General features: G+C 36.7%; 1 protein-coding gene across 4 annotated transcripts; it reads right to left on the reverse strand.

Annotated features, from left to right (window-relative positions):
• Positions 1–871: 871 nt before the first annotated feature.
• Positions 872–25,718, reverse strand: LOC129575168 (protein naked cuticle homolog). Of its 4 annotated transcripts, none has more exons than XM_055458165.1 (6): positions 24,165–25,718; positions 23,786–24,061; positions 4,067–4,239; positions 3,873–3,983; positions 2,902–3,800; positions 872–2,811 (listed from the first exon to the last, which is right to left on the reverse strand). In XM_055458165.1, the coding sequence occupies exons 2-6, from the start codon at positions 23,847–23,849 to the stop codon at positions 1,806–1,808; spliced, it is 2,253 nt and encodes a 750-aa protein (XP_055314140.1). In that variant the 5' UTR covers positions 23,850–24,061; positions 24,165–25,718; the 3' UTR covers positions 872–1,805. The 4 variants fall into 4 exon arrangements, with proteins under 4 accessions (XP_055314140.1, XP_055314141.1, XP_055314143.1 ...); XM_055458166.1 differs by having other exon boundaries at positions 24,318–25,715; XM_055458168.1 differs by having other exon boundaries at positions 24,150–25,715.
• Between the last annotated feature and the right edge of the window lie 507 nt (positions 25,719–26,225).

Consider the following 26,225-nt stretch of genomic DNA (forward strand, 5'->3'; position numbering starts at 1 on the left):
TATGAAGTTATGTTTATCTCTTTCGGTGTGGCTCAAAGGAAGTCTTCAGTGTCTAACCTTAATACTATTATATTATTTTCGAATTTAAAGATTTTTTTTTTCTGAAATAAAAATGCAATGATATTTGGTCGATGTTGGGTCCGCTTATGAACTCGTTTTCGTGAGGTGACAATTCACTGCTTATCTCTCTTCGGTCCGGTTTCTTAAGTGATTCTCGCATTGATTTCCACAAGTGGTATGAACAGAAGACAGTGTCGCAATTCCGAAGAAACGCACAACAAAAGCAACCGAAGAAGAAAAGAAGAGTTCGCGTCAACAATTTGTATGCTAATGAAATGCGAAAAAAAGATTATGAGTTACGCAGTAGGTGAATGGGATGCTCCTCGCTAGAAGATTTGTTAGAGAGGTAGAGAGCGAGATAAAGAGGTATAAAGAGGAAAATCGGCAAAAAAGAGGAATACGAAATGACGAAATATGAATAAAAGAAATGAACTGTCAAGAGATAAAAACAGCATCAAATTAACAATCACATTAGTTAATTGCCACTGTTTTTAAAGTCGAATTAAAGTATAGACATGATAATCCAGTAAAAACCGTTATGCGAATGCCAAGTTGATTCTCTCTTCTTTTTTTTCTTCGATAATCGTTGTCGCCGTGAAGAAGGAAAACAAGTGAAATCGAAAAAATGCGTGCGATTTTTCACACCTCGAAAAAGCGACAAAACAACAACAGTAAGAAAGCAATATATTGACCACGACGCGAAACATTTTAGATTGTTATCTTTGCATTTCGACCCGCTTCTTCTTATGTTCGTGCGCCAAAGTTGAAATGATTAAATCGAATTGTGACCTTCGTAAAAAAAAATTCTGTATGATGTCGGAACGTTATATTTTTCTCGTAAGATCGATATGGTATTGGAAATTCGTTGCGATTAATTTGAGCCCATATTACGTACAAAATTAATGGAAACACCATCATCACTTACAACAGAATTTAAAAATAGGAACCAATGCTGTTTTGTATGCCGTAGTTTCTTTTTTCGTTTGCCTTGAACATTATAAAAAATCTCATGAATTTTTTCGCAATTTCATGAAAATAAATGCAATTATCAACATGAAAATCGATTGACATGTATTTGCGACTGAAGCGTAAACATTTTTATTTAAATGCAATAATATAATTTTTCGAATGAATATTTTCGATAGAATGCAAAAATTCGCTGTCATTGTCTGCAATTCTTCTATGAAAAATTCGGTGTGTTTGTATATCTTAGTGTGTGTGTATGTGTGTCAACAATTACGTTTTTACAATCGCAAAATACCCTGTTTTCATTGTTCCGCTGAATTGTATCTATTTTTATTCTTTCTAATATCCTGTTGTATCGTTTTCAATAGTCATATGTTTGAGAAATGTATATGAATTCCATCTCGTCTTAATATCATTCAATTGCTTAAAATGTACACATTTAAAAAAAATCTTTGTTTCGTTTTCTTGGTTTTACGTGTCAAATAACGAGCGCTTAAACAACTTTAAAATATATCCTAAATTCACAATAAATACTAAATTTGTTTTGAAATACGAAATATATGCATCATCTGTGGAATTATAAATAATTTAAAAAAATTATCAAGCCTAATTGTCGTAAATTAAAATTCTAATTAATACTTATTATATTCGATGAAACAATCCAACCAAAAGCAACCAAAAATATATATATGTATATATACGATTTATTTTTATAAATTTATCTGACGGGAGGAAGCTTTTCATTGTTTATTTTTCTCTATATCTATCTATTCAATGGATTAGTGATGATAGTAGTGATGATGAATGTGTACGTATCGATGAATTGTTGTTAGCGAGGCATTATCAGTTCCGATTCCGATTTGGCTACTTTCATCCGAACTGGCACGTAGTAAATTTTCGCATTCACTTTGGCTGGGGTCAATAATCGGAATGGATGCGTACTCGACAACGCTTTCTTTAGGTTCGGGTACAACTGTGTTGCCCACAGCAGACACTGTATTTGAGCCCTTGCCCTGTGAATCCGAATTCGAGGAATTACGGTGTGATGATGACAATGATGATTTTGGTGTTTTTCGTGTGAGTAGAATCTCCTTGTTGAACGTCTTCTTTGACGGTGAACCAACATCGTTGAGTTTTTTCGCCAATTTTTCATTTTCTTTAAACTTATCCGCCACGCCAACGGCACTCACATTGTTCAATTCGGCATCTTTGTACAAATTGTTCTCTTTGCAATTGATATTTTTCGAGATGTCAAGCATATTGTTTGCCGTCAAAATGTTGGATGTGGCCGCAGCGGTTTGATCGTCCGCCAACCACTTCTCAACATGGCTTATGGTACGCGTTAATTTTTGTTCTTGTGTCAGCTGCGGATTTAGCTGATTCAGTAGGGTAGTGTTGAGTTTACTGTTTTGCGTTGACATGAGTTTTGTGTACCCTTGCACCTGAGGCGATGCCGAAATCGGAAATTCATTATGATGACGATGACGCGTTCGCGAATTTCGGCTATTGTTATTATTACAATTTGGTGTTGAGTTATTATGGTTGGAGTTGTAGTTGTGCAATAGCTTTGAAGTGTGCGCGGCCAGCACGGGATTCGAAATGATATTGTTTGTGGAGCATATTTTCGCATGCAACATAGAATCATAGCCACACCAATTCGTTTTCGATGCATTGTGTGCATTAGCGGTGGTTATTTCTTTGGAATGCGGATCAATCGGTGTCATTTTCGATGAGATAGTGTACGATCGATGTCTGTGATGCTTTGAGGGACTTACATTTGTTTTCCTGTTCGATAGAAACAAAGCACATTAGTAAAATTGTTTTGGACAGATTTAAATTGTTATTAGAAAATGTTTTGTAATAAAAAAAACTTACCCATTCGATTGAAAACAAAGCCTGCTTTTCTCCATACTTTCTCGTATAATATCGATAAGATCATTGCGTCGCAAATTGTTAAGACATTCATCGTTTCGATCTTTGCCACTTACACCGCTGCTTGCATCACCGTTGCTGTTGCGAAAACTATTCTCATTGCCAACTGACAGCGAGCGAATTCGTGCGGCTGGATTTGAATCTTGTCCATTTTTCGGTTTTCTTGATCTCGATTTGCGGCCAATTTTCCGTGCGCATGGCTTTGAAACGGGAACATTATCGATTTGGTACAGTTGATTTGTAACGCGACAGTCTTGGCAGCAGGAGTTATTATTATTAAGTGTTATATTGACTTTGTCGCACTTGGTTTTCGATTGTGGAGCAGCGTTTTCATTTGAGACTGGTGCACTCTCGTAAATATTCTCGTTGGTTTGGCTGGAGTTGGGGTGTCGATAGCTTTTCATATTCTCAGTCCCACAACATGGTGCCAATCGGCCATCAACTGTATCTTTTGACATGCGATTGTTCGGCTCTATTGAATGTTTTTCGGTAACAGTTCCGTCGGGTTTTTCACTCGCCGCAATCGGTGCCGATTGCGTACCTAATACTGAAGTTTGTGGCAATGTTTCATCGGCGAATTGTGTCGCTTTAGTTGTTTCCTGATTGTTATCGAAGCAACCGCTGCCACTACCTTCTTCATCATCATCACATTTGAAGAGGCGTCGTGATTTTATTCGTTGTTTCCTCGAACTCTTTTTCACTGAATGTACTGAATCGCCTGACTTTGACTTCGCATCCGGTGACACAGTCAGACGCACATTTATCGTTTTGCTACCGCAATGTGGAACTACGACCGTTTTTCCAATCGACTCATATATCGTATACACTATGCCAGCTATGTCCTGTTATTTGAAAACAGGAAAATTGAGAATAAGTAATTATATTTCACAGCAAAATTTACAAGGCACACTCACGTCTTTGGTAATTTTTCCGTGATGTCCATCTAAATCATAGAATGTGAAGGAAAATTGCAATGGTTGTGTGGATTTTCCTCCGCCCTCGACCGATACATCGCACGTGAATTCCTGTTGAATATAAAAGAAAATTTCATCATTTTAGTTTCCGTTTCCAGTGACACATTCGTTACTCGATTGTGTGCCGATCATACCTCCAGCAACATTCGATCCGGCGAAATAGCATCGTTGCGCGGTGTTGGTGATTGTACTTTGGCATCTTTGTTGCGATCACCCGTCAATAGTAGATCGGGTGGGGCACTGCATGAAGACGGTGCTCGGATGGGATAAATCAGCTCCTCTGAATCGGTAGCACACTCTTGAAGAACTAAATAAAGAAGAAGAAGAGAAAAAAACAATTAATTCACACATGGCTTTGAAAAAAAGGTAATTCAATTGACTAAAATAATATCCGTGAATACCGTAAGTATAAGAATATTGGTTCATATGTAATGGGTTTGAACATTTTCTTGTTTGAATATAGATTTTATGAGGAGAAGATTCGAGCCGGAACTATTAAAAATGAACTCTGAGTTGGTTCATGCGATCAAAGTGTTTTATGTTTCTTTTTTTTTCACTATAAAGCAGTGATTTAAATTTAGATTTAAATCCACTATAGGGAGACGAATCTCCGACAAGAAGAGAGAGAAAAAACGGGCCCGTGCGCGATTAAAGTTAAAAGAATCGCTTTCAAATTGCCGATATTGATCATAAACACGAATTGTCTCGTTAATTTCCATTTTTCTTCTTTCAGTGTGTGTCTATGCCGCGGTTACGCCAGCGCGGCCTTTTTTGTGTGCTAAGATTTTTTTTCTCTTCTTCTTTTCTTTGATTTGGTGGTATTTTTTTCTTAAACATTTTTTAAAAGATCTGAGATGCGTGTACCAAATCAAAGTCAAAATCGACACACCGAGAGAGCGGTATAAATGGTCAGTTGGATGTGAAGAGACAATAATAAAAGGAAGAGTGTGTTTCTCACGAAAAAAAAAAATAAAATAAAATGGATTTGTACCGAAGAAAAAAGCACAAGAAGAAGAAAAATAAAGAATCAAAGAGCACATGATAAAAACCCGAAGAGGAGAAACACATCCACACATAAAACAATTATGCCGAAAAATATCAAACTTTTTAAACACACAAAGAGAAAAAGACGAAAAGGAGGAAAAAAACACACGGTTTTGTATAGACCATTGCTTTAAATCTGAAGGTAAGAAGTTTCATGAATAAAAACGCACAATGTTTTCAAACGAAATGAAACGAAACGAAACGAATTGTTGTGTGTGCGTGCGCGTACGGCTATATGCATGTTTGTAAACGTGATGTGATCGGATATAAGTATGGAAAAATATCCATCTCACATAGGACGTTCAAATAAGGAGCGATTTTTGTTCTATGGAAATGAAGAACAAAAAACAACAACAACAACAACAACACGAAGGAAAACATAAAGAATCAAGTGAATGAAACGAAGGAAGAAAGAAGGATAGAAAGTGCATGACATTGAGATGAAATCTAGCTGAAATCGGTCTGCATTTCATTTTTCAACTTTCTTTCGGGGATTAAGTACAATTGTGCCAAGAAGAACAGAACAAAATCCAGCGTCAACCAAAAAAGAAGAGAACAAAAAACGTACCATAATATCTGACAAACAATAACACTAATTTCTGTTCATAAACTCCTCATCGGGGCATTTTGTAATACTTCACATGAATTATGCCCACATCCCATTTGTGAGCATGTGTTCTTGGTTACGTTTCTGCTCTGCTTACTGTTATGCATTATGTTCCGAAAGAGGAACCACAAGCGAAAAATGAGAGAGAGAGAGAGAGAGAGAGAGAGAGAGAAAATCAACTCCAAACCGAAGCCAAAAACGAACGTAACAATTTAAGAAGAAAAAAGAAAAAGAATAAAATTACGAAAAAAATGAAGAAAGAAAAAAGAGAGCGGCATGTTACTGCACTTATGCCCACTTAACCAAGTCGAATAGCAAAGAAATATGCCAGCAAACAAAAACAACAGCAATCGGCAGAAGCAGCAGCACACATCATGCTGAATTCATTTCCAACTTTTTAACTCGGTTTATGTGTGAAATTTTCTTCGGGTCTTTTAAAAATGACAAACACAGTTCGTTTGGAGCACTTTTTTTGTGTATGTTTCGTTTCTTTTCCATTTTGTCAACGAATTTCGTCTTTGTGCAACATATTCGCACACTTTTTCGAAGTTGTTTTGATTTTTTTTTTCTTTTGTGTTTCATTTTTTTTTCATTCAGGAAAATTATTCGACAGATTTTAGCATTTTCTCTTGGTGCTTAGACCGTATTTATTACAGATTTTCAAGTGCGATCCAATCGATATTTATGCTTTTGGTCCAATTCATTTTTTTCCCGAATTTCGACAGCAAGGCTGCTTTGCTGTTGATTTATTTCAAACTAACGAGTGTCATCATGCCATGAACGAAAAAAAGGGAACAAAAATTTTGCATTCTTTGAATTCTCAGTCCCAAATGATTTCGAAATATTTGAAATTAGAAATGCTAAAATATATGGATTTCAACTCTAGTGGTTTTTGCTTTGGAGCCCGCTTCGATCGTACTATTTCAACATATACTACATATAGATATATATACATAGATATACGCATGATGTTTGGCTGCCAGAGGCTTTAATAATGAAGATGTGAATACTATCGTGTTTTCCAAACAACTCAAATGGTTTTTATGCGTCGGTTCTTTCTTCTTCTTTTCTTTTTTTTTATTATCATCAACGAACGCTATTCACGTTGTCTGCTTTTGACAATCATTTTGATTGAAATTCAATTGGAATCTACAAAAGTGCTTGAGATTACATAACAGCGAAGCGCTATTACAACGCAACTAAGCGGCAATACAGAACATTCACTTTTCTATTGGCCGTAACAATAGCGAAGTGAAATGAATATGAAATGGGTTTTAAGCGACACCGAAATTATGTGTCGAATGCAGAGATTATTGCTGTCTACATACGGTTTTGTTTACATGTCAAAAAAGTATATTAGACGCATTCACATTTACAAAGAATATCGAATGTGATGATAAAAACAGAGCGCCCCCAAAATATTTATATATATGTATATCTCGCTTCCAAATCACTTTGCCAGAGCTGAGAAGCGTATGGCGGAAAATGAGAAATAATCTATAATTGATTTAATATGGCATAGAAAAGTTGTATGTTTCCATTTAACGCTGTGCGGTCTGTTTTTAAAGAATAAAACTTTTAAAATCCAATTCGCAAAACTGAGAAGGGATGACAAAGTTTCGAATCGAGCCATGCCAAACTTGTAAACCCAAATCAGCATCCATTTTGTTAATTTGAAAATTGTCGACTAAAATGCGTAAATGAGTTTTACAGAGTTTTCCTGGCAATGAGTTTTTCGATGGAGAATGTGCGAAAGGCGAAAAAAAAACAAACGAAAAATATTTTCCATTCATTTGGGGCGAAGTGTTCGAGCAAACTTTCATGATTATACTCAGTGGAGTGAGATATCGATCTTATCACCCATAAGACACATTTAATTTTAGCACCACTTTGCGTTTCCCATTCAGATGAATGTGGCGGTTATTCGTCTGCTATGTGTGCCTCTGGTCTCCATCCTAGGGGAATATCACGCTTAAATTATTTCAAATATTTCAAAAAAATCTAATTTATCTCTAAAGAATCTATCGTATGAAATATGGTGGATATTTGTGAATACGTCGGAATATCGTGGATTTTTGTGATTATGAATGATATTTAAATGTATTTATTCGGATTTAATGCAAAAAATCTCAAATATCTCCCAAATCCACAAAAATCTGATTTATTTATTCGAAATATTCGAAAATATGTCATACAATTGATGTTTATTTCAAATATCTCACAAGATTCAGGAGCGTGATATTCCCCTAGTCTCCATCATCGACGCTGCCGTTGCTAGTGACGTCGAGCATTTGGTGTGAAGAATTTGTGTAACAGTCGGAGATGATGGGTCGACCAACACGATGGGAAGTTAGACATAACAAAAGCGAAATGTTTGTTAAACACATTAATATCATCGGTTCGACGTTTGCTCAGAATGCATGACATTCCTATTCGAGTTGTATTCAATTCATTTTCCAAATTTTCATATGCATTGACTAAGAATTATTAGCTTTACCGGAGCTGTTACTACAAATTGGTCTGCCCGATACAATCGACGATGAAAAAGATATTACGTAGAAGCCGACAACAAAAACCGATGATCGCTCTAATCTTCAATTGTTCTAGGTTGAACGGAAAACTTCGATAGAGTTCACGAAAACGAAACCGAAACCGAAACCGCTTTGGATTGAACATAGCACGTTTTCGTTTGGCAAACAACGAAAATGAATGAAACAAATCGATTTCGTTTGTACAGTGTAATTCGGTTGAGTCGAGTAGACGAGGCAACCAAAAATACGAAAGTCATAAAATAGACGTGTAAAATTATGATGTTAGCACGTATGAGCAAGTCACAGCAGCAAGCGAAAGCAAAAGACCACCAACTAAAAGATAAAATTGAGAAAACTTCATTATTGGCGAACACAGACGATTCGCTGGGAATTGCGAAATTTGACAATTGTACGTTGCTGTAATGAAACAACTAGACAAATTCCAAGTATGGAATTTGTTGCAATGGATGCAACATGAGAAAAATTGTAGCTAATCTAACCGAATGAATCCGCAGAAATGAATTTGGCTTTGGACCGTGCTGCAGAAGCAGCAATGACGATAATACAATTTTATTTAGTATTGTCACCGCTACTACGTGCGTTTTACCGATTGGCATTTCGTGTTTAGCATTATTTGGTGTCGTGTGCGCGCATAAATGTCATGCATTCGAAATGAAATATAGTATGCGCTTCATTTTCGAAATGTCGCCTCTAAATCTCGGGATTTTATGACAAATACAGAAATTGTAAGCGAACACACACACACACGCACATACATATATAAGCATTCCAATTGAATGCCACCGAATTTGAAATGAAAAACAATGCGTCGGTGTCTGCGATATATCGGGACATATGTTGACATAATTAATTCGAGTTCGTTCCATTGTAATTTGACTAATGGCCGTGCTTTAAAGCGCTGTAATCCGTAAACAAACCCCTCGAAGTGACCAAATAACATTACGACAAAATGTACCACTCATACTGCACTATTGCATGCGATAAGCCAGTTATTATCGCCGAAATGCCATTCGTTCCTTATACATCGTTTCATTCTCCATAGCAGTTATTTTAATGGGTTTTTTTTATTTGTATCGAACAGATGAATGCCACGCTACATGCTGTTATACGCTCATTTATTTTTATTGGAAGAATATATACGGCATAAACCGCCCCATTTTCCTGTGATTGCGTTTATATTTTTCTTTCTTGCTATGAAAATATAAACACATCAAGATGTTGAAAACTTTCCATCGCGCCCGTGCTTTCTTATGGAAAATAGGGTGAATCGGCAAACTAGAAGTTAAAATGTATTCGCGTTGTGTGTAAGTGTGTGTATTTGTCAGCATTTCTTTTCTCGCTTTAATTTTAAATTCAAATTGAGTGAACAACATATTTACAAAACAAATAAGTTTGACATTTTCACGCTGCAAGCATATAAAGGAGCGAACTAGTTCGTTTTTCGTGCACCACAAAAAATTGCTTGGCTGACTATAGTATTCAGAACATCCGAATGATATTGCGGCGATGGAATACATCATAAGCTTTGTCGTTTCTTGCCATGCCGTATTGCATTTTAAATACATTCAACATCTGATTGATAATGAATGGAAAAGGAAAGACATTGATGTTAATGTGGAACCACGTTTTCGTCACGTACGACAACAACAGTGGCAGCCAAAGAAAATGGAACAATCTCTCCCACAGTAGCAGTAGCAGCTGCCAAACAGGAACAGCATTCAAATCCCGACAACCATGCTCGCTCACACAATAGCACAATATTGTCTTAAGCAACGGAACTTTACTGTAAGTCGTGAGTATATATATATACATACATGTGTGTGTGTGTGTGTGTGCTAGAAATGATAACGAAATCGGCGTAGAATGATGCTCTCTCCCACTATCGTGCTCTGTCTCCTTGATTACACATCACATAAAATTTGCACGTTCACAAAAATGTGGAACGTTTGAAATGCGGCCGTGTCTATGTAATCGAGACCAAGTTAAATACTGATTTTTGTATGCTGATAATATCAAACTGATGATGATTGGATTCGGGACTGAGATGCGAAATATGTTCGTTCATCCGATTCCCCATTGGTGTTGAATGTTATTCAACGCCACCAAGCTGTAGACATCTCTCTCCGGCTATATGGCAAACAACAGAACCAACACTGAACATGAAAATGACATGTTCAATTGTGTTTGTTTCGTTAGTTTCAACTGTGCCGCTACGAGAGGTCACTTTTGTCGTTTCTTGTTGTTATTTTACATGTAACGTAATGTTGGTATTAGACGAGGATGCGATTCCCAGTCCCATCGATACATGATGTGCGCAAACAAGGAAAACACACGATATAAAAAGAAAATGCACGGACCGAACTGAGACAACCCATTTTAATAAGTCTTCCGTTCGTTCTTTGTTGTTGTTTGTTCACATCTAGGTGGATGTGACAAGATGAAAGTGCTCGCTTATTTTGGACGTGCTCGATTTCCATTTAACACCACGGTAGCATGATGTCGATGGAGCAAAATGTATTCATTAGCGCTTACTTTGTATCTAATTTTGAGTTAAAGCAGTTTTGCTTCTTTTCTCCCTTCCTCCCTCTCTCCTTCTCTGACGTACTTGGCTTTGATTAATGTTGCGAGCGTGACTCATCCGCACTGCATGCACGTTTTAACTTCATTTTCTGTTCATGAAAAACTTGATGCACAGCGCACGACCAAATAATGTGTATGAGCGAGCATTCAATTAAGAGACCATTCACACACAAATTCATTTGCAATATCAGAGCTCGACAATGCCGTAAATTGAAATGCCCATTGTTCCCGGAATTGGCTTCGACAGAGCATTTTCGAGGGAGGTGTATCTTTAAAAGTCTTTATCGAATCATGATTCCAATATGTCTTCAATCATATTTGTTTGTGTGCATTCAAGATTGTGTATTGCCATATTGCCAAACAAATAATAATGTGATATTCGAACCACAGGACCCTGAGTATAACTCACGGGAAAAAATAGATCGCCAGCAGAATAGTAATTTACCATAATCAGACAAATAATTTCGGAAATATCAACTTAAACAATATTCGGGCGGAATACAATCATACATCATCCCTGAATTCCCCGCTGTGATATCACTGGCATTTCGCCAGTGTATGTATTCGATTAGCGAATAATTCAATTTCCATGGAGAGTCTAATGGAAGCTGAGAACCACAGGACGAACTAATGAAACGAGACCAAAGTTTGTTCATTCGATCCATTAGACAGACGTAAAATACCACACAACTTCCAAGACTGATTGTAAACAGTGAGCGCAAAGTTATATTTAGCAGAGTCTTGCGAGGGTCTTGTGAATGAGGGAGATGTATACATTTTGTGCAGTTTTTATGACTTACGATTTCACACCACGCACACCCAAATTCGGAGATTATTCTGACAGTCCCCGTTTATACTTGTGCGTTCGAATGGCCACTCATTTCGAAACGATTGAACGTAGCCAGAGCACTCGTGATCTCATGCAAAAGAAACAACTATACAAGTAATTCGGTCAATCACAAAACAGCTTCAATCCAATCTTTCAAACTGAAATAAAATAGACAAATGAGCTGAGAGCTTGCCCGGGGCAACAGTGAGCAGTGCTAGATGCTGTTATATAATCATATGGGTTGAAATTGGTATGCGTGAATGCATGAGAATCTCTCTCTCTCTCTCGATCATCATCGGTGCCTGGATCATTAGTCATTCTCATATTTTTAGCCGTTGTAATTGAAATTAACGTTCATCTTTGTGATTGCTTCGAATCTTTGCGGTTTAAGTAAGATTTTTGGTCTCACTTGAATGAAACAGTTCAAACAAATCAGAAGTTATTAGAATTCTGAATATGCAAGCTGTGATTTTCAATATAAACAAAATAGAATATGTTGAAAAAAAATTACAAAAGCGGCTCGTAGAGGCAGAAAAACAATGAATATCACATTTTATATACTATTATAGAAACTCATCATTAGCGGAGAAAAAATTTGCAGCACTGATTGTCCTATGCCGTCAACTATTTCACAATTTGATTTCCTAATCATCAAAACTGCATCATCCGTCATTTTCTCCGAGCAAGAAGGTCGACAAATCATTTGTGTTGTATGTGACCGTTTGTGTTTGTGATGTGTTTTATGTCTATTAATGATTTACCGTTTATTATTGGTTTGTGCGGTTCACACATTCAACATTTTTACCGCGCTCTGGTGCAAGATGCAGTGGCCGTAACAATAGCAACAATATCAGTCGGCTCAGTCTTCAGTCTATGTATTTTGATTAATTTTTTTTCACTTCGGATTTCGTTTCTTCCTTCTTCTTCTTCATCATCATCTTCATCACCACATGTTAATTTGGGTTGCTACTAAGTGTGTAACTAGTCATGGTGTTGCCGTGGCCACGTTGTAAAATGTGTTGTGCGCGATGGATGTTATAACATGCCCAACGGCAACTAAATGATGAGTGCAAAACACCGAAAAAGCACGTAATCACCCGAACAGCGCGCTATAGCAGCGCTAAAAAAATGATATGTAGCTCTCGCAAGAAATGCAAGACACACCAAAATGTGAATGATAGAGGGGGAAAAGAAGCCAAAGCATAAACGTTTCGAAAGGAACGAAAACGTAGTGCGCACTGCGCACGCTATCTAAAACGAAAAACCGAAAGCCAAATATGATTCAGTGTAGACAAAGATCCAAAAGGTGTTACTATCCGTTAATTACGATATCTATATGTAATTATGGGCTTGATGCGCTAGGCACTACAAAATTACCACATCCAATTTATGAAAGGCTCTGAAAAGAGTGGCCGACCAAACGAACGAACGATCGACCAAACGAACGAAAGATCAAAATATATGTGCCAAGTGAATGAAGAAAAAAAATAACATAACGAAAGAAAAATAACAATAATAATAACATTGATGATGGAAGATGGCAAAGATGCATGAAGAAGAACTTTAGCCACGGTCTTAAGTCAAAATCAAAACATCACGAGACCGCAGATGAATGTAAAAAAACACATACAACCATCCAACCTCTGATGTATTCTCCAGAAAGAAAAGAAAGTACAATGGCAACGAACCGAACCAAAGCAAAGCAAAGCAGAGCAAAGCAAAGCAAAGCAAAGCAAATCAAAGCAAACCAAAGCGAAGCGAACCGAACCGAACGGAAGATACAGAAATACAAAGCCGAATAAAATATTCCGAAAATCACTGCACTGCACTGGCACTCACGGAACTCTTTCATTGAGTAGTCGTCGTTTGTCCGATGATTCTTTTATCGCCCAAATATTATGAGTCCGATTTTCAGGGAGAATAAAAAAGCAACAACGACGACGACGGCGACGATGATGATGGTGACAAAGGGGAAAAAACAACAGAGAAAAAGCATCAAAGAGTACAAGTGATAAATGCGGTATGAACCATTGAACTTTTCAACATCCACGACGGCCATTATAAAATGTTGAGAGAGTGTTGCAGCGTTCACTTTGCGATCATATAATCTTTATGCTGTTTCTTTTCTGAACACTCTTAATTTTGGTCGTATACGTATATCAAACCGGCGAGACCGATAGCGGCGAATCAATCGGTTATCACTGCTAGGTTCCATTGAAAAAACGAATGCAGGTTTTATGCATACGGCAAAACAGCAGATGCAATAGTGAGCTGCGGCAATATCCAAACATAGCTACCAAATAACAAAATAAAGTGAAGCAAAACAAATGATAAATCGACTAAAACCACAAGACAACATGAATAGGCTACACCACATCTTTATCGGAGATCTGTGAAAGTGTCCGCACCCATGAATTGTGCGTGAATTGGAACAAGATACATGTCAAAATTGTTATTGAAATGAAATAATCCATTGTGTGTGCAATTGTCATTTTAGAGAAGAAAGAAAATCATCATCCCAAGGCAATTAAAGTAGTTGGCCGACGAAGCCTGTGCATGGCATTCGAATGAAGAAGATGCGAGGCTATGCCGCACTGAAATGCGACGTAATAACGGCCTGGTGAACGATCGTCTGCATTAAATTCTAGTAAATTCTGAAGCGAAGGCGAGAGAAACGCAGAAAAAGGAAGAAAACAACAAAAACAACTTTAATCACAGAGAACGCACACACCGATGCATCGATATAAAGTAATTGCCAATGCCGACGCGCATGACATGCATACGTCGACCATTTAGTATAGTGACTTTGATCGCGCAGCGCATTTTTCGGCTGTTACTTTATTATTACGTTTTTTTTCGGCACATCTTATTGCACCTTACTCATTGCAGATTGATTTGGAGATTCACACCACGGTTCCTCCGCTTAATATGTTCATATGCATAGTGGCGCAATATTCGTTTCCTCTTTGATGCGTTGGTGATGGACGAGCTGCGTTTTTTGCGCAAACACACACTTTTTTCCGATCACCACATTCAACATATCAGTTCGAGGAAATCATATTTTTGTACATTGTAATTTGTCCGATGATTGCGGTGATTTGGTGTATAAAATGAATGTTTTGAAGGCTTGATATACAAGTGTATATTATAAAAACTCATTGGAATTGATGTGATGACAAAATTCAATAACTGACCATGGATTGATGAATAATTTGTTTTGAATATTATGTCGAAGCAACCTCGGTGGAAATATCTATAGCCTGAGGCTTTTAGGTTCAACGAATTTTAAATCAAAATAAGGAATATATGTATATTCATTTCATAGTTGATTTACATATAACAGTTGTGTGAGTTCTGTCATTAATAATGAATATATGCGCACGTGTTACGCGAATTATTTTGCACTGGTTTGCACATTGAATGCATTAATTACACCCGATTGATTCGTAGTGCGGTTATGAGTTGCCGTTGTGGTGCACTCTTGCTCTTTTCTTTCTTCCTCTTCCTCTCTCTCTTTCTGTCTGCCATTGTGGTAAATTCATCTCCATTTGTTTAGGTATTACTACCAAATATAAGTTTTACGACATTTCCCTTTATGCTCGTGTGTTTCTTTCCTTCTTCGTTTTGCTGTCGCTTGGTCTTTTTATCGCTTTGTAGAATGATATGATTCGATCTTTTTTCTTACTTCACATTTTCGTTTTTTTCTTTCTTTTCATCCATTTTCTATGGAAGGATCTGCGTTAGGGTCGATCGAAAAAACACGTTTAGAAACAAAAGTGAAATTTAGACCATACGGTCTGTGATTATTATCAATGAAAGCTGAACTGATTGAATTTCAACGTTTGTTTTGACTTCACAAATATACTGATAGTCAGCATCGAATCAAGATTGATAGAATATCGAATCACACCATAACAAACTTGAGTGTAAATTTGCAAAATTGCTTAGTGCATTTATCTAGGTAAAAGTATTTCTCCCGTACGTGATTTTATTTGTGCGATTGAATTTTTTTGATTGATATGGATTATTATAGAAATGGAATGAAACATTATTGAAAGAAATGATTTCGCGCGCTAGCCTATCGTATACGACCAAACACTTAGGCATACCGCACACTTACACAGCGCACGTTTTTGTCGTTTTTTTTATTCATTTGTAAGCATTCGATACAGATACACTGTAGTCATACATTTACAGTCCGAAGCTTCGAATATGTCCACATTTCTTCATACATTGAATGCCTTGCAGCGATCAGAATGTCTTTGTTTGTGCTGGTCTTTCTTTCGCGCAACGCATTGAACTGCATACTTATTTTGTTGTTGTTGTTGTTGTTGCTGTTTTTGCTCTTTTTTTCATTTTTTCTCTTCCACTTCTATCTATTTTTCGTTCGTTTTGTATCTTTGGCGGTGTCTCTTTTGTTAATGGTTTAAATATGCCGACATAAGAACGATGTTGTGTGTATACTTTATATAGCCTTTCGAAAATTCGAATGTATTTGTGAAATGGAAGACGGCATACGAAAATAACCAAACCATGCCGGTATACGGCACACAACATACGAGCGGTCGTTTGAGCGCCTAGATTATGTGTTCGCCTTGTGTGCATGCAGAACAAGAATGAGTAAAAGAGAACGGATGAAGCGAACAAACGAACGAACGGAATGAATGTATCACCCAGTGAGGATCCCAATGGAGACAAATTCGTCGATAAATTCAAAACCATGGAATGAAAAATGAGAAGCAAGAAATAAGTCCGAATACTGCGATCATTTCAATGCGTTCGAATTCAATGCGTGTTATGTCCGGATTCAAATATCTGTTTCAAATTCGAATTCAACGCCGGTGAGTCGCGCGCACCGCTTAATGCTTTTAACGTGTTGAACAAGATCAATCGCTTGTGATTATTACCGAATTCAATCTATGTTGCCGCTCACCGCTTAAAAGTGTGAATACTTTTCGAGTCTGAAGAAAAATGAAGAAAAAAGTGCTGCTTTCCAATATACAATGCATTTTTGGCTATAGCTAAGGTCATTCGATAATTCGGCAATTTATTCAAAAGTTATGCAGTACTTTAGACAAAGTACTTTCTCTTTAAGTTTTTTTTAATTTGATCTCAAATACGAATAAATCGGCTCTCCATGCAAATATAACATGCAGTCATTTCAATTGACCCGTTCCAATGGGTAGCAAAAGAGACAGTCTTTACATGGTTTCATTGAGTTATAGTTTAACCCATTAATTACCAGGATCCTTATTTTGTATTCAAATTGCGTGATACTTTCAAATATTTTATTATCAATTTTTGTTTAAAAATAACAGTAGACTTCGCAAATCGTGAGATATGAGTCCCATTTATCTTTAACAGCGATAGGAAAATTGAAAATGCAGTACAAATTTGTAGAATTTCTTAGGGGATTTTTTTCCAAAATTTCTGGTTTCATTCGATGATCGATCCGACCAATTTGAAACGTTTTTATTGATTTTGTATTATTCTCATTAAGAAGTGTGAATTTCAAACTTTATTTTCGAAAAAAAATTAGTCGAATCTGGGGATAAAGATAGACCCTGAAAAAAATATCGAAAGTCACTGGTCGAAAGATTGACCACTGGTAGTTAATGGGTTAATGCATTCAGATATTGCACCGATGTGTTGATTTGCAGATCGAAATCAACAATAGATAGTGCAGGTTTTATGAAATTTCAAGAACAAAGATATACTTATATTTTCTTTTGTTATACATTCGTTTTTGTGCACGCAATACAATGTTTTCAGTGTATGCCTGTTTTCTATCCAGCTTGGCCTCAATAAATACGATGATTGCTTTAATGCAACTTTTCCAATTTTCTGTTTTTCAGGTGCAAAATTGTACAAAAGCAAGCACTGTATGCATTGTAGCGCGTGCAACGGTCAACTCTTCAATTGAACGTGCTGCATTTATGTGCCAACTTCCATCTGAATAGGTTTGATCATAGTTCCGATTTTTAAACGATTGCTTTTTGAACATGTACATCTAATTCTACGATACATGCACACATGGATGGATCGTAGATCAAATTGAGTATAGGATATTCTAACATCGTTTTTTTAAAGAATTCGATCAAATCAATCAAATCAATCAAATCAATCAAATCAATATTTTCTCATTTGACCGAAATCAATGGAAGAAAAATATAGAATGATCCAAAATACCAATGTGAGAGTTAATTCGCCCTCGTGGCTAAATGTTTCGACGCTTCTCGTTTGGAAGAAAAGCAAAATCTTCTACATTTTCAACCGTAGCATTAATTCAACTGGAGATTTATGGCTGCGTTGTTCATTTTAATCACATTTTTTCATGTTTATGTTTTGCGATACTTTCCCACCTCATGCATTGCATTGCAAACTGGTTTTTAAATTTTTTCATAGAAAGTGTATCGATCTTAATTTTGATCAATTTCTAATCTATCAAGCAGACTCAATTGAGTTTTTCAAATCGAGAGGAAATGAAGACGTCTATGTGTTGACGGCAATAGCTAAATTCCATGCTGAATAAATGGTATATCCACTTATTCAGAAAGTGAGAAATATGGAGTTTGACCATCCATAAGCCATGTCTTAAAGTGAAGTTGTTCTTCATCCAGACTTCTTTAGTACGCATATATATATTAATACATCAATATGTCATATGTACACATTTGTCTTACAAGAGAGGCCAATTCGATTACACTCATTCATTTTGGTTTGTCATATGCTCGCCGAACGCGCTCACAGATAATCGACTATTTCGCGGTTTAATCAAAGCGTTTGTTGCTTCTTTATCCTTGCATCTTTCGCATGTGTTTCTGCCGCAGCGGCTGTTGCCATTTTCTCTCTCTCTCTCTTCCCTTTCTTCTCTCTGTATTCATTTGAGCGCGCATCTTTTTCTGTCTTTTTTTTGTTCGAATAATGAAATAAAATGAAACGGAAAAGAAGAAAATTTTGTTTACTACATTCTTGACTCTCTTTAGTGCTTTTGTTCTGTACGTCTGTGTGGTTGAGCTATTTGCGTTTTTTCTTTCATTATTCTTGTTCTTCACATCAATTCGCACACGGCGTGCGCAAATATTTGCTTTGAAGTTGCAATTTTTCATTGGTGAACCGTCATGTTCAAAAGCCCGCACGCGCATTTTCGTTTCATTTTATCTTTTTGCGTAAGAAAAAAAAAATATTGAAGGCATGGCATAGAAGTGTTACATGTAGAAAAAACTGCCGATACACAACACAGCACTGCAAAAGAGTGAGAGAGGACGTGTTACCAATGTACAGAGAAAAAGACGTCAAATAAAAAAAAATGAAAGAGAATAAAAAAAGCACGCCAAACGAACTGCGGGCCACATACATATAAAAACGATCAACATGAAACACTATCGGCAGAAACATACATAAAAGGTAAATACATCAGTCGTAATCTCTCTAAAATCATCGTATCATCGCCACCGATCATCCAGTCGGTTCCGAATTGAATAAGAAAAAAACGAAGAAATAAAAAACAAATAACAATTCGTCAGATGGAATGATTCTGGAAAAAAAATACAAACGATGAAAATTATAAAACCGGGGGGATAATTGTGTACAAATTATACCCCAGCCAAAACGCATCGGATCCACTTGACAAATCTCTTGTTTGCTGTGTGTACCCAAGTGCCCAAAGTGTCATGCTACAAATTTACCGCATAGTCAAAGATTATTAATAGCATATTTGTTTTGCTTTCATTGAAGTACATGGCAGTGCATAAAGGCACAAAGTCATTTTCAAAGAAACACTTTGGCTGAGTAAATGAAGTCTTTAGAAAATGCGTGTACTTCGTGAAAGGGCTTTTAAATTCTAATTGAAACGTATGTCGAAGAGGTAGATAGTTATTCCTTTCTTGTTGCACATACATGCGCCCCAAGCGGAAATTTTTTTTGCGGCAAGTTATAGAAATGGATTCGATTTGTGATTCGCACATTTGAATTGAGTTTAAGCTCATGGGTTCTGTGTCAACTCATTTTGTCTAAAAACAATGATCATTTTAGTATTTATGCGTGAGGGTCCAAGATTTTCTACTACTTGAATTTGTTAACCAGAAGTTTACAGACGGGTTTCTCCGTTCGCGTCTGTACCTCTTGGAAACAAATGCCTCGTCATAGGAATATTATGTTTAAATCTGCGTTTCTTCTTTGCCGACTGGTACTCAAGCCAACGTTTTTTTTTGATACGGCACAAATCATATAATGCGCAAACACTTGGCATTCAATGGAGAAAGATCGTCATAATCATGGCAAATGCAAAGGCCTTACAAATCGCTCCTTTGTGCGTTTGCTATTCACTTTTATGTTGGCTTTTCTTTCATTCGCATTTATTAATTGGCTGAATGTTTGAAAAATGGAAACGAAGGGTTAATTTTTATTCCACACACTTGCAGCACTTCATTCATTCTATCGTTGAATATGTGGTTTGTACCCAAATGGTTCATGATCGTCCGAAAATGAACCACCCTTTGATACAACATATATTCATGACGTTGCATACATTTGATTCGAACGAATCACATGTGAATAGTGCAATTATCTTTGAAGTATTGATGTAACTATGTAGTTCGTTTTTTATCAGTGTGACTGTTAGTTCCACAAAGTAACGACTAGATCGAAATTCTCATTCATTCGGTTCATCGTTAGGGTATTGTGAAAAAAGATATATTTTTAACTTTGATCTATTCTTATGGTGTTCAGGGTTCTTTAGAATTTATTGTAGCTGCTGGTTTATAATTTGTTCCACGAGACAGATCCTTTTCATCAAGAGGAAATGTAAACCAAATATTTTTTCTATGAAAAAATAAACACTGGCAGGTATTGTTACATGTCATAACCCATAGTGCAAATAATGGGGCAGAAATTAGCTCCAATCTTTTTCATACATAGAATTACTTCCTGTGCAGAAGAAAATACGGATGGATTTTTCTTTCTTCCATCGTCTTGAGTAGCGATTATGTCAACAAGTTGGATTCAGTGGAGGGAAAGAAGCGCGATTTAATGGTGAGAATGGAGGGAGAAATCGCACTCTTACTCTCAATTACTCTTGAGCAATATAAACTAAACGAACGAACGAACGCTTCAAAGTTAGTCGTAGTTTGAATGAGCATTAGTGGGCTTGTCTCACTACGCAGCGCTCTGAATCCGTCCACAGGAAGGCAAAAATGAAAATGTATGAGTCCAGGACCATTAACATAATTATGACTTTCAAGTGACTACAAGTGCAATCCATAATTTCTTGTCATTCCACCAACAATGTGCAGTTTGTGTTGCATCATACAACATCAAAATTCAAGTTCCTCGAGCATGATTTAATAATCAGAGAAATAATTTCTGTTACTTAAGCGATTCCGGAAGGACAAACACATTAACGATGGCAGAGGACGAGCGAGAGAGAGAGAGAAAGAGAGCGGAAGGCAGACAAAGAAAAATGCCTTAAAACACCTAGATTACATCGCAACTACATGCCGATTGTGTGATTGTAACACAGCAGCATAACATCGGTCTCGGGGCAATATGTTCTTTTGTTTCAGTACCTTCTTCCTTATTTGTCGCCTCGTGTGTAGGGCAACGAAATGAAACCAACATACGAGCGACAAAAAGGAACGGAAAAAGGAGAAAAACATACGCAATTGAGTGATTATAATCTTTAACTATTCTCTGAAAATGTCACCCATTGTTCCATTATTCTGCAACGTAATCATTATTATGCCTAGCATTTGACAGACTACTTCATTTTTTGTTGTACGTTTGTTGTGCCATATCTTCGGCAATGCGTTCAAAAAGAATCAAAGCAATTCTAAGTATTTTAATTGTTCGTAGACTTTGTATGTTTATTTTTTTGTATTCGTTCATTGGATAGATTTTCTTGAACCAAAAATCTTTTTGTCGGCTGTGCATGTTATCGGTGATGCATATGAAATTCCTAGCTTAAACTATCGCAATATCGTCGAGGTTGGCCAATGTCCAAAAATTCAAGAAAGAGAGAGAGTGATAGAAAAAAAAATGGCATGAAACTTCATTGGAGGTCCCAGTGCCTTCAGATCTAGCCTTGATCCGATTTGTGCGCCGCTGACAAACGCAATATCTCAACGCATCGAACTCTGTTGGACAGCATACTTAATGGTTATTAACCGCCAATATGTAGATGTTTTTTGTTTTTCCGCAGGCTGTAGGTAGCTCTCAGAATGTAATATTCAATTCGAAACCATTCATGGAACGTACATTGGCATGTATGTGAGATATTTTTTATTGCTTTCATTTACATGCATCTAGTATGTTGTTGTATATCGTACGACATAAATTAAGTGCTAGAACAACTGTAAAATCGGAGATTCTCCGAAAGGATGAACATTTTTGCCACAGGATTTTTTTTTGGTGACACAAACAATTCCACTGGTTGAAGCGATTTAATGAAAAGGAATAAATTGCAAAATGAACAATTTTCATATGTGCACTGTGCAATACAGTAAGCCGGTGCAGACAAAAAAAAACGTTTATGAGTGCTGACAGTACCTTTGTTAACTGTAATACATGTGAATGGAATGCATCAGAATGTGTACTGAGGATTCCAAACAATGGTCTATACAACCATAATGAAAAAAATTGCTATTCAACGTAAGACATTCAGTTTTCGCTTGTCGATGCACTTGGAATTAGCTGTCTTGACAATTTCAACTGTAACAAAAGAACAGTTTGCTGCTTTCACTATTCATTTCACCTCTGCGTTTCACCACACTGTTCTGTTGTTGACTCCGGTTGATTCTTCAATCACAGCGACGAATCATAATTTATTTTTTTTCTTCTTTTGATTCTTTTACTTTTCTCTCTAGTCTTAGTATACTGTTTGGACAAAATGATTCCGTTCCATGTCGAAATGTATTGAAAGGTTTATGTTCTTTGATTACATGTTTATGCCGTGTGTATGCTGGCCCTTGCAAAGGATAGGCGGAAAAACTTTAAAACACTCGAAAAAAGAATATAAAAAAATGAAGATAAAGAATATGCATTTCGATACACGCGCTTCAAGTCTTCTGCTTTTCTTTGTGAAATCCATGTGCTCTTCACATACACATAGCACAAGATCATGTGAACATAATGTTCCGTATAATGCGATGTCGGTGGATTTCTAAGAAGAAGAAAAACACACACACACACACAAACATTACAGTGCCAGTGGGTTCAGGCAAAGAGAGAAAGAGAGGGGAAAAACATGGCGCAAAGAAAAGGAGTAAAAGCCAAAAGCCGAATGGAATAAAAATACAACACAGAAAAAAACGTACATGCAGCAAAAAGAAGAAGACAAAACGAATAAAAAAACGGGCTTTTTGAAATGATTTTGGGTATCTTTTTCTCTTTCTCTGATCAAACGGCAACAAATCGGTATAAATCAGTAGAAGTTCGTTCGTTCATTCGTTCATTCGTTCTTTTCTTTTCGTTCTCTCTCTCTTTCTTTTCTTTTTTTAATGTTACAACATAAATTCTTTTGAAACGGATGCATTTTTGATCTCATCCATCGTTAATGTGTTGCCGTTTGATTTAGTCTTTTCTTTGATTCTTCAACTGCTTTTCATTTCCTTCTTCGCTATTACGTTCCGTTGGACATTCAAGCGCAATTATTTTAAAGGGATCACTTTTGTGCGGCTGATTTGTATATTTCGTAACAGATCAGATGAAAATAATTGATGAAAAAGGAAAGCAACAATCACAGCCTCTGTTTTCGTCATGAATGCCATTATATATTTAGTGGTTAATTTTGAAAAAAAGAAAAATTTACATGATTTCGAAACTTTTGAGTAGATATGTGTGTGTGTTTTTTTTCTATTATTGAAATGTGAATTCTGGACTCAGCTATGCACCGAAACGGAGACATTTTGACAACATTTTTGGTTTCACACAGTCGAGATGATGAACGCTGCTTTTTGTAAAAAGTTGTTTTGAAACAAAAACGGTGTGCAGTAAAATGAAAATTGTAAACAATTTCTAATGGCATTTGGGACAATATTCTTAGGCTAAAATGCCATTAAATTGAATCGAAACTTCTGTACAAATGCCAAAACTACGTGACATGTAAAATGTACAATAGAATAGTGCAAAAGGTAGAATTATTTTTAAACAACATATTTTGAACTTATGCACGCCGTACTGTACGTTTGCACCGAGCTAATTCAAAAGAGGATCATACGAAGAGTTATGGTCACGGTTTTCTTACCTGAAAACTGTTTATATCCGCCCAATATTTTGTGTTTCCACCATTTGACAATGTTTCCAGCCATAGTCGGTTCGCTTCCTCGTTCCAAATCTGTGTCTTATTTCACTTTTCGTTCGTCGTTTGTACAATACGTCAGCGCTTGAATCGCTTATATGTTCCACTAGTGCATTGAATTAGGCAACTCCTTTGCTTTCGGCTATTGTTGTACTTTATCGACCTGAATCATTGTCTAAGTTTCTCTCCAACATTGATAAAACTTCATATCCGAACACGAAACTAGAGAAATGAATGGACAGAAGAGGAAAATCGTTGTAAATTTATTTTACTGCTAACGAAAACATACAAAATTCTTCTAACCAAATACCAGAATCATAATTACATGAATTTAATCATTTTGTCCGTGCACACACTGCAATGTTGTTGACATATTTCAATCGAGAATAGGTATGCATTGACCTGGAGCAAAACGATCACTTGTTTGTTGTTGTTCCTGAGTTTATAACTTTTAATATGAATTCTGCTGAACATTCACCTTTTCCGTTTAACTGATAAGAAGTAGCTCATTTGAACACTCTTAATGCAACAACAACATAACACAATTACATGTCATGGAATGCGCGCCAAACAATATATTATTATTATATGATTTTTGATTGCTTTTTGTCGTTGTGTCGTCAATTAAATGGTTCAACATTACCGGTTGCACCGAGATGGGAAGACACAGAGAGATGGAGAGGTATGGTGAAAAAAAAATCTATCAAACATTCATCGATGGGACACTCTTCCACTCCAAATGTGCACAAAATTTTGGCCTCACTTGGACAATCAGCAAAACTGACAATCGACAGAACTGAGTACGAAACACCGAATATGGAATGATTGAATGATTGAATTGTGTACTTTTTTTCAGCAGGTAGAAATGATATATGTGTCTTTAATTGCACACCCCGTTACTTAAATAACACTTTTTATGCAAGCTACAGAATTACGACAACACGATTTCAACACATTGCTAGTCGTCACCAAACGCGTCCGTTCAAACACGCATCAACACCCATTCATTTCTACACATGTTGGTTGTGCATATTGTTATTGGTTGTTGCTGCTGTTGCTGATTCGGATGTTGTTGTGATTGATGCTGAAGATATGTTGCCTGTGATGTTGATTTGATTTTTTCATTCTTTTTTTCGTTGAACAATGTTGCGACGGTATTTTTGTCACTAGGATTTTTCAAATCGATGATTCTCTAAATATTTCGCATTCAAATCGAATCATCGTTGTTATTTCCCCGTGGATTTTTTGCGTATCCATTCGCTTTGCATTGATATTATTGGAAAATTGTTCATCTTTCACATATACTTCACACTTTGTTGACTTTCTTCATTCTTTTATTTGGGTTTGCCTTGATCACACGACACATACATCAAATAAATTTGGCAAGTTTGTTTTGCATTTCTTTTGTGCTCGATTGAATTCAACAGCAAACACACCAAACACCATTCACTTGCACAAGAACTCAAATGTAAACAAATTTCAATGAATTTGTATTTTCTTTGAGTATTTTTTTTATTAGAGCCGAATGAAGACAGAGACAAAGACGTCGAACAGAAACGAAAAAAAATCTCAGCGTTTGTTGTGTTTTTTTTTCTTTAATTTCCCGAAAGTTTGTTTGTGGTTTTCAATGTTTTCAATTCCACAGTATATATATATATTTACACACACACATTATTATGAATAAAAAAATCAGTTTAGCAAATTGCGTACTGTCTTTCACGGATCCGTTTCGTAGACCAACTGAATCGACTGCATCTCTCGTCCCATCCAACCGAAATGTATAACTCTGACTGAATCAAAGAAATGATTTTCGATTCGTATCTCTCTCACAGTGTGTTGCTGTTGCCGCGTGCGCTGTATTCTATTGCCATTTGCCGTGTCGAGTAAATCTGCTTGGTTGTTGTTTTTCTGCTGGTGTGGTACGCATGAACCCATACCGAGCGCGTACACATACATTTCTATATAACATAAGGAGAACACATTCTCAATGGAAATCGTACAGCAAGTCGAATCAGTTGTTCTGTTCGATGCTCAGGTATTCACACACCAACACACCAGCAGCATGCTGTTTTGCGTTGCTTGCTGTGTGTATATTCACTAAGCTTGAGCGCGCTCTATCTCTTTCTCGCTGCATATCTCTGTTTCTGGTTCCGTCTCGTTTGCCTTAGCGTACCAACACGTTTGTCTGGCTTTGTTTCTCTTTTCCTTTGACAGTCCCGAAATGCATACGGATAGCACATGGATTCGCTACGGAGAGCGAGACCCGATGCATAAATGTATGACTTTGTGTTTCAGTGATGCCGCGGCGATGCCGATTGCTCACACACACAAAGAGAGAGAGAGAGAGAGAGAGAGAGAGAGAGAGAGAGAGAGAGAGAGAGAGAGA

The sequence above is a fragment of the Sitodiplosis mosellana genome, unplaced genomic scaffold (assembly GCF_009176505.1).
Source record: "Sitodiplosis mosellana isolate CC-2019 unplaced genomic scaffold, AAFC_SMos_1.0 Smas_scaffold_6166, whole genome shotgun sequence".
Lineage (NCBI taxonomy): Eukaryota > Metazoa > Arthropoda > Insecta > Diptera > Cecidomyiidae > Sitodiplosis > Sitodiplosis mosellana.

What these genes read in the sequence shown, in the direction of transcription:
- LOC129575168 (XM_055458165.1), bottom strand. Translation starts at nt 23,849, where the DNA reads ATGGCTGGAAACATTGTCAAATGGTGGAAACACAAAATATTGGGCGGA. An exon ending in CGGATATAAACAGTTTTCAG is followed by an intron (nt 4,240 to 23,785) that starts GTAAGAAAACCG and finishes TTCTTTATTTAG; the next exon opens with TTCTTCAAGAGTGTGCTACC. An exon ending in ACGGAAAAATTACCAAAGAC is followed by an intron (nt 3,801 to 3,872) that starts GTGAGTGTGCCT and finishes TTCAAATAACAG; the next exon opens with GACATAGCTGGCATAGTGTA.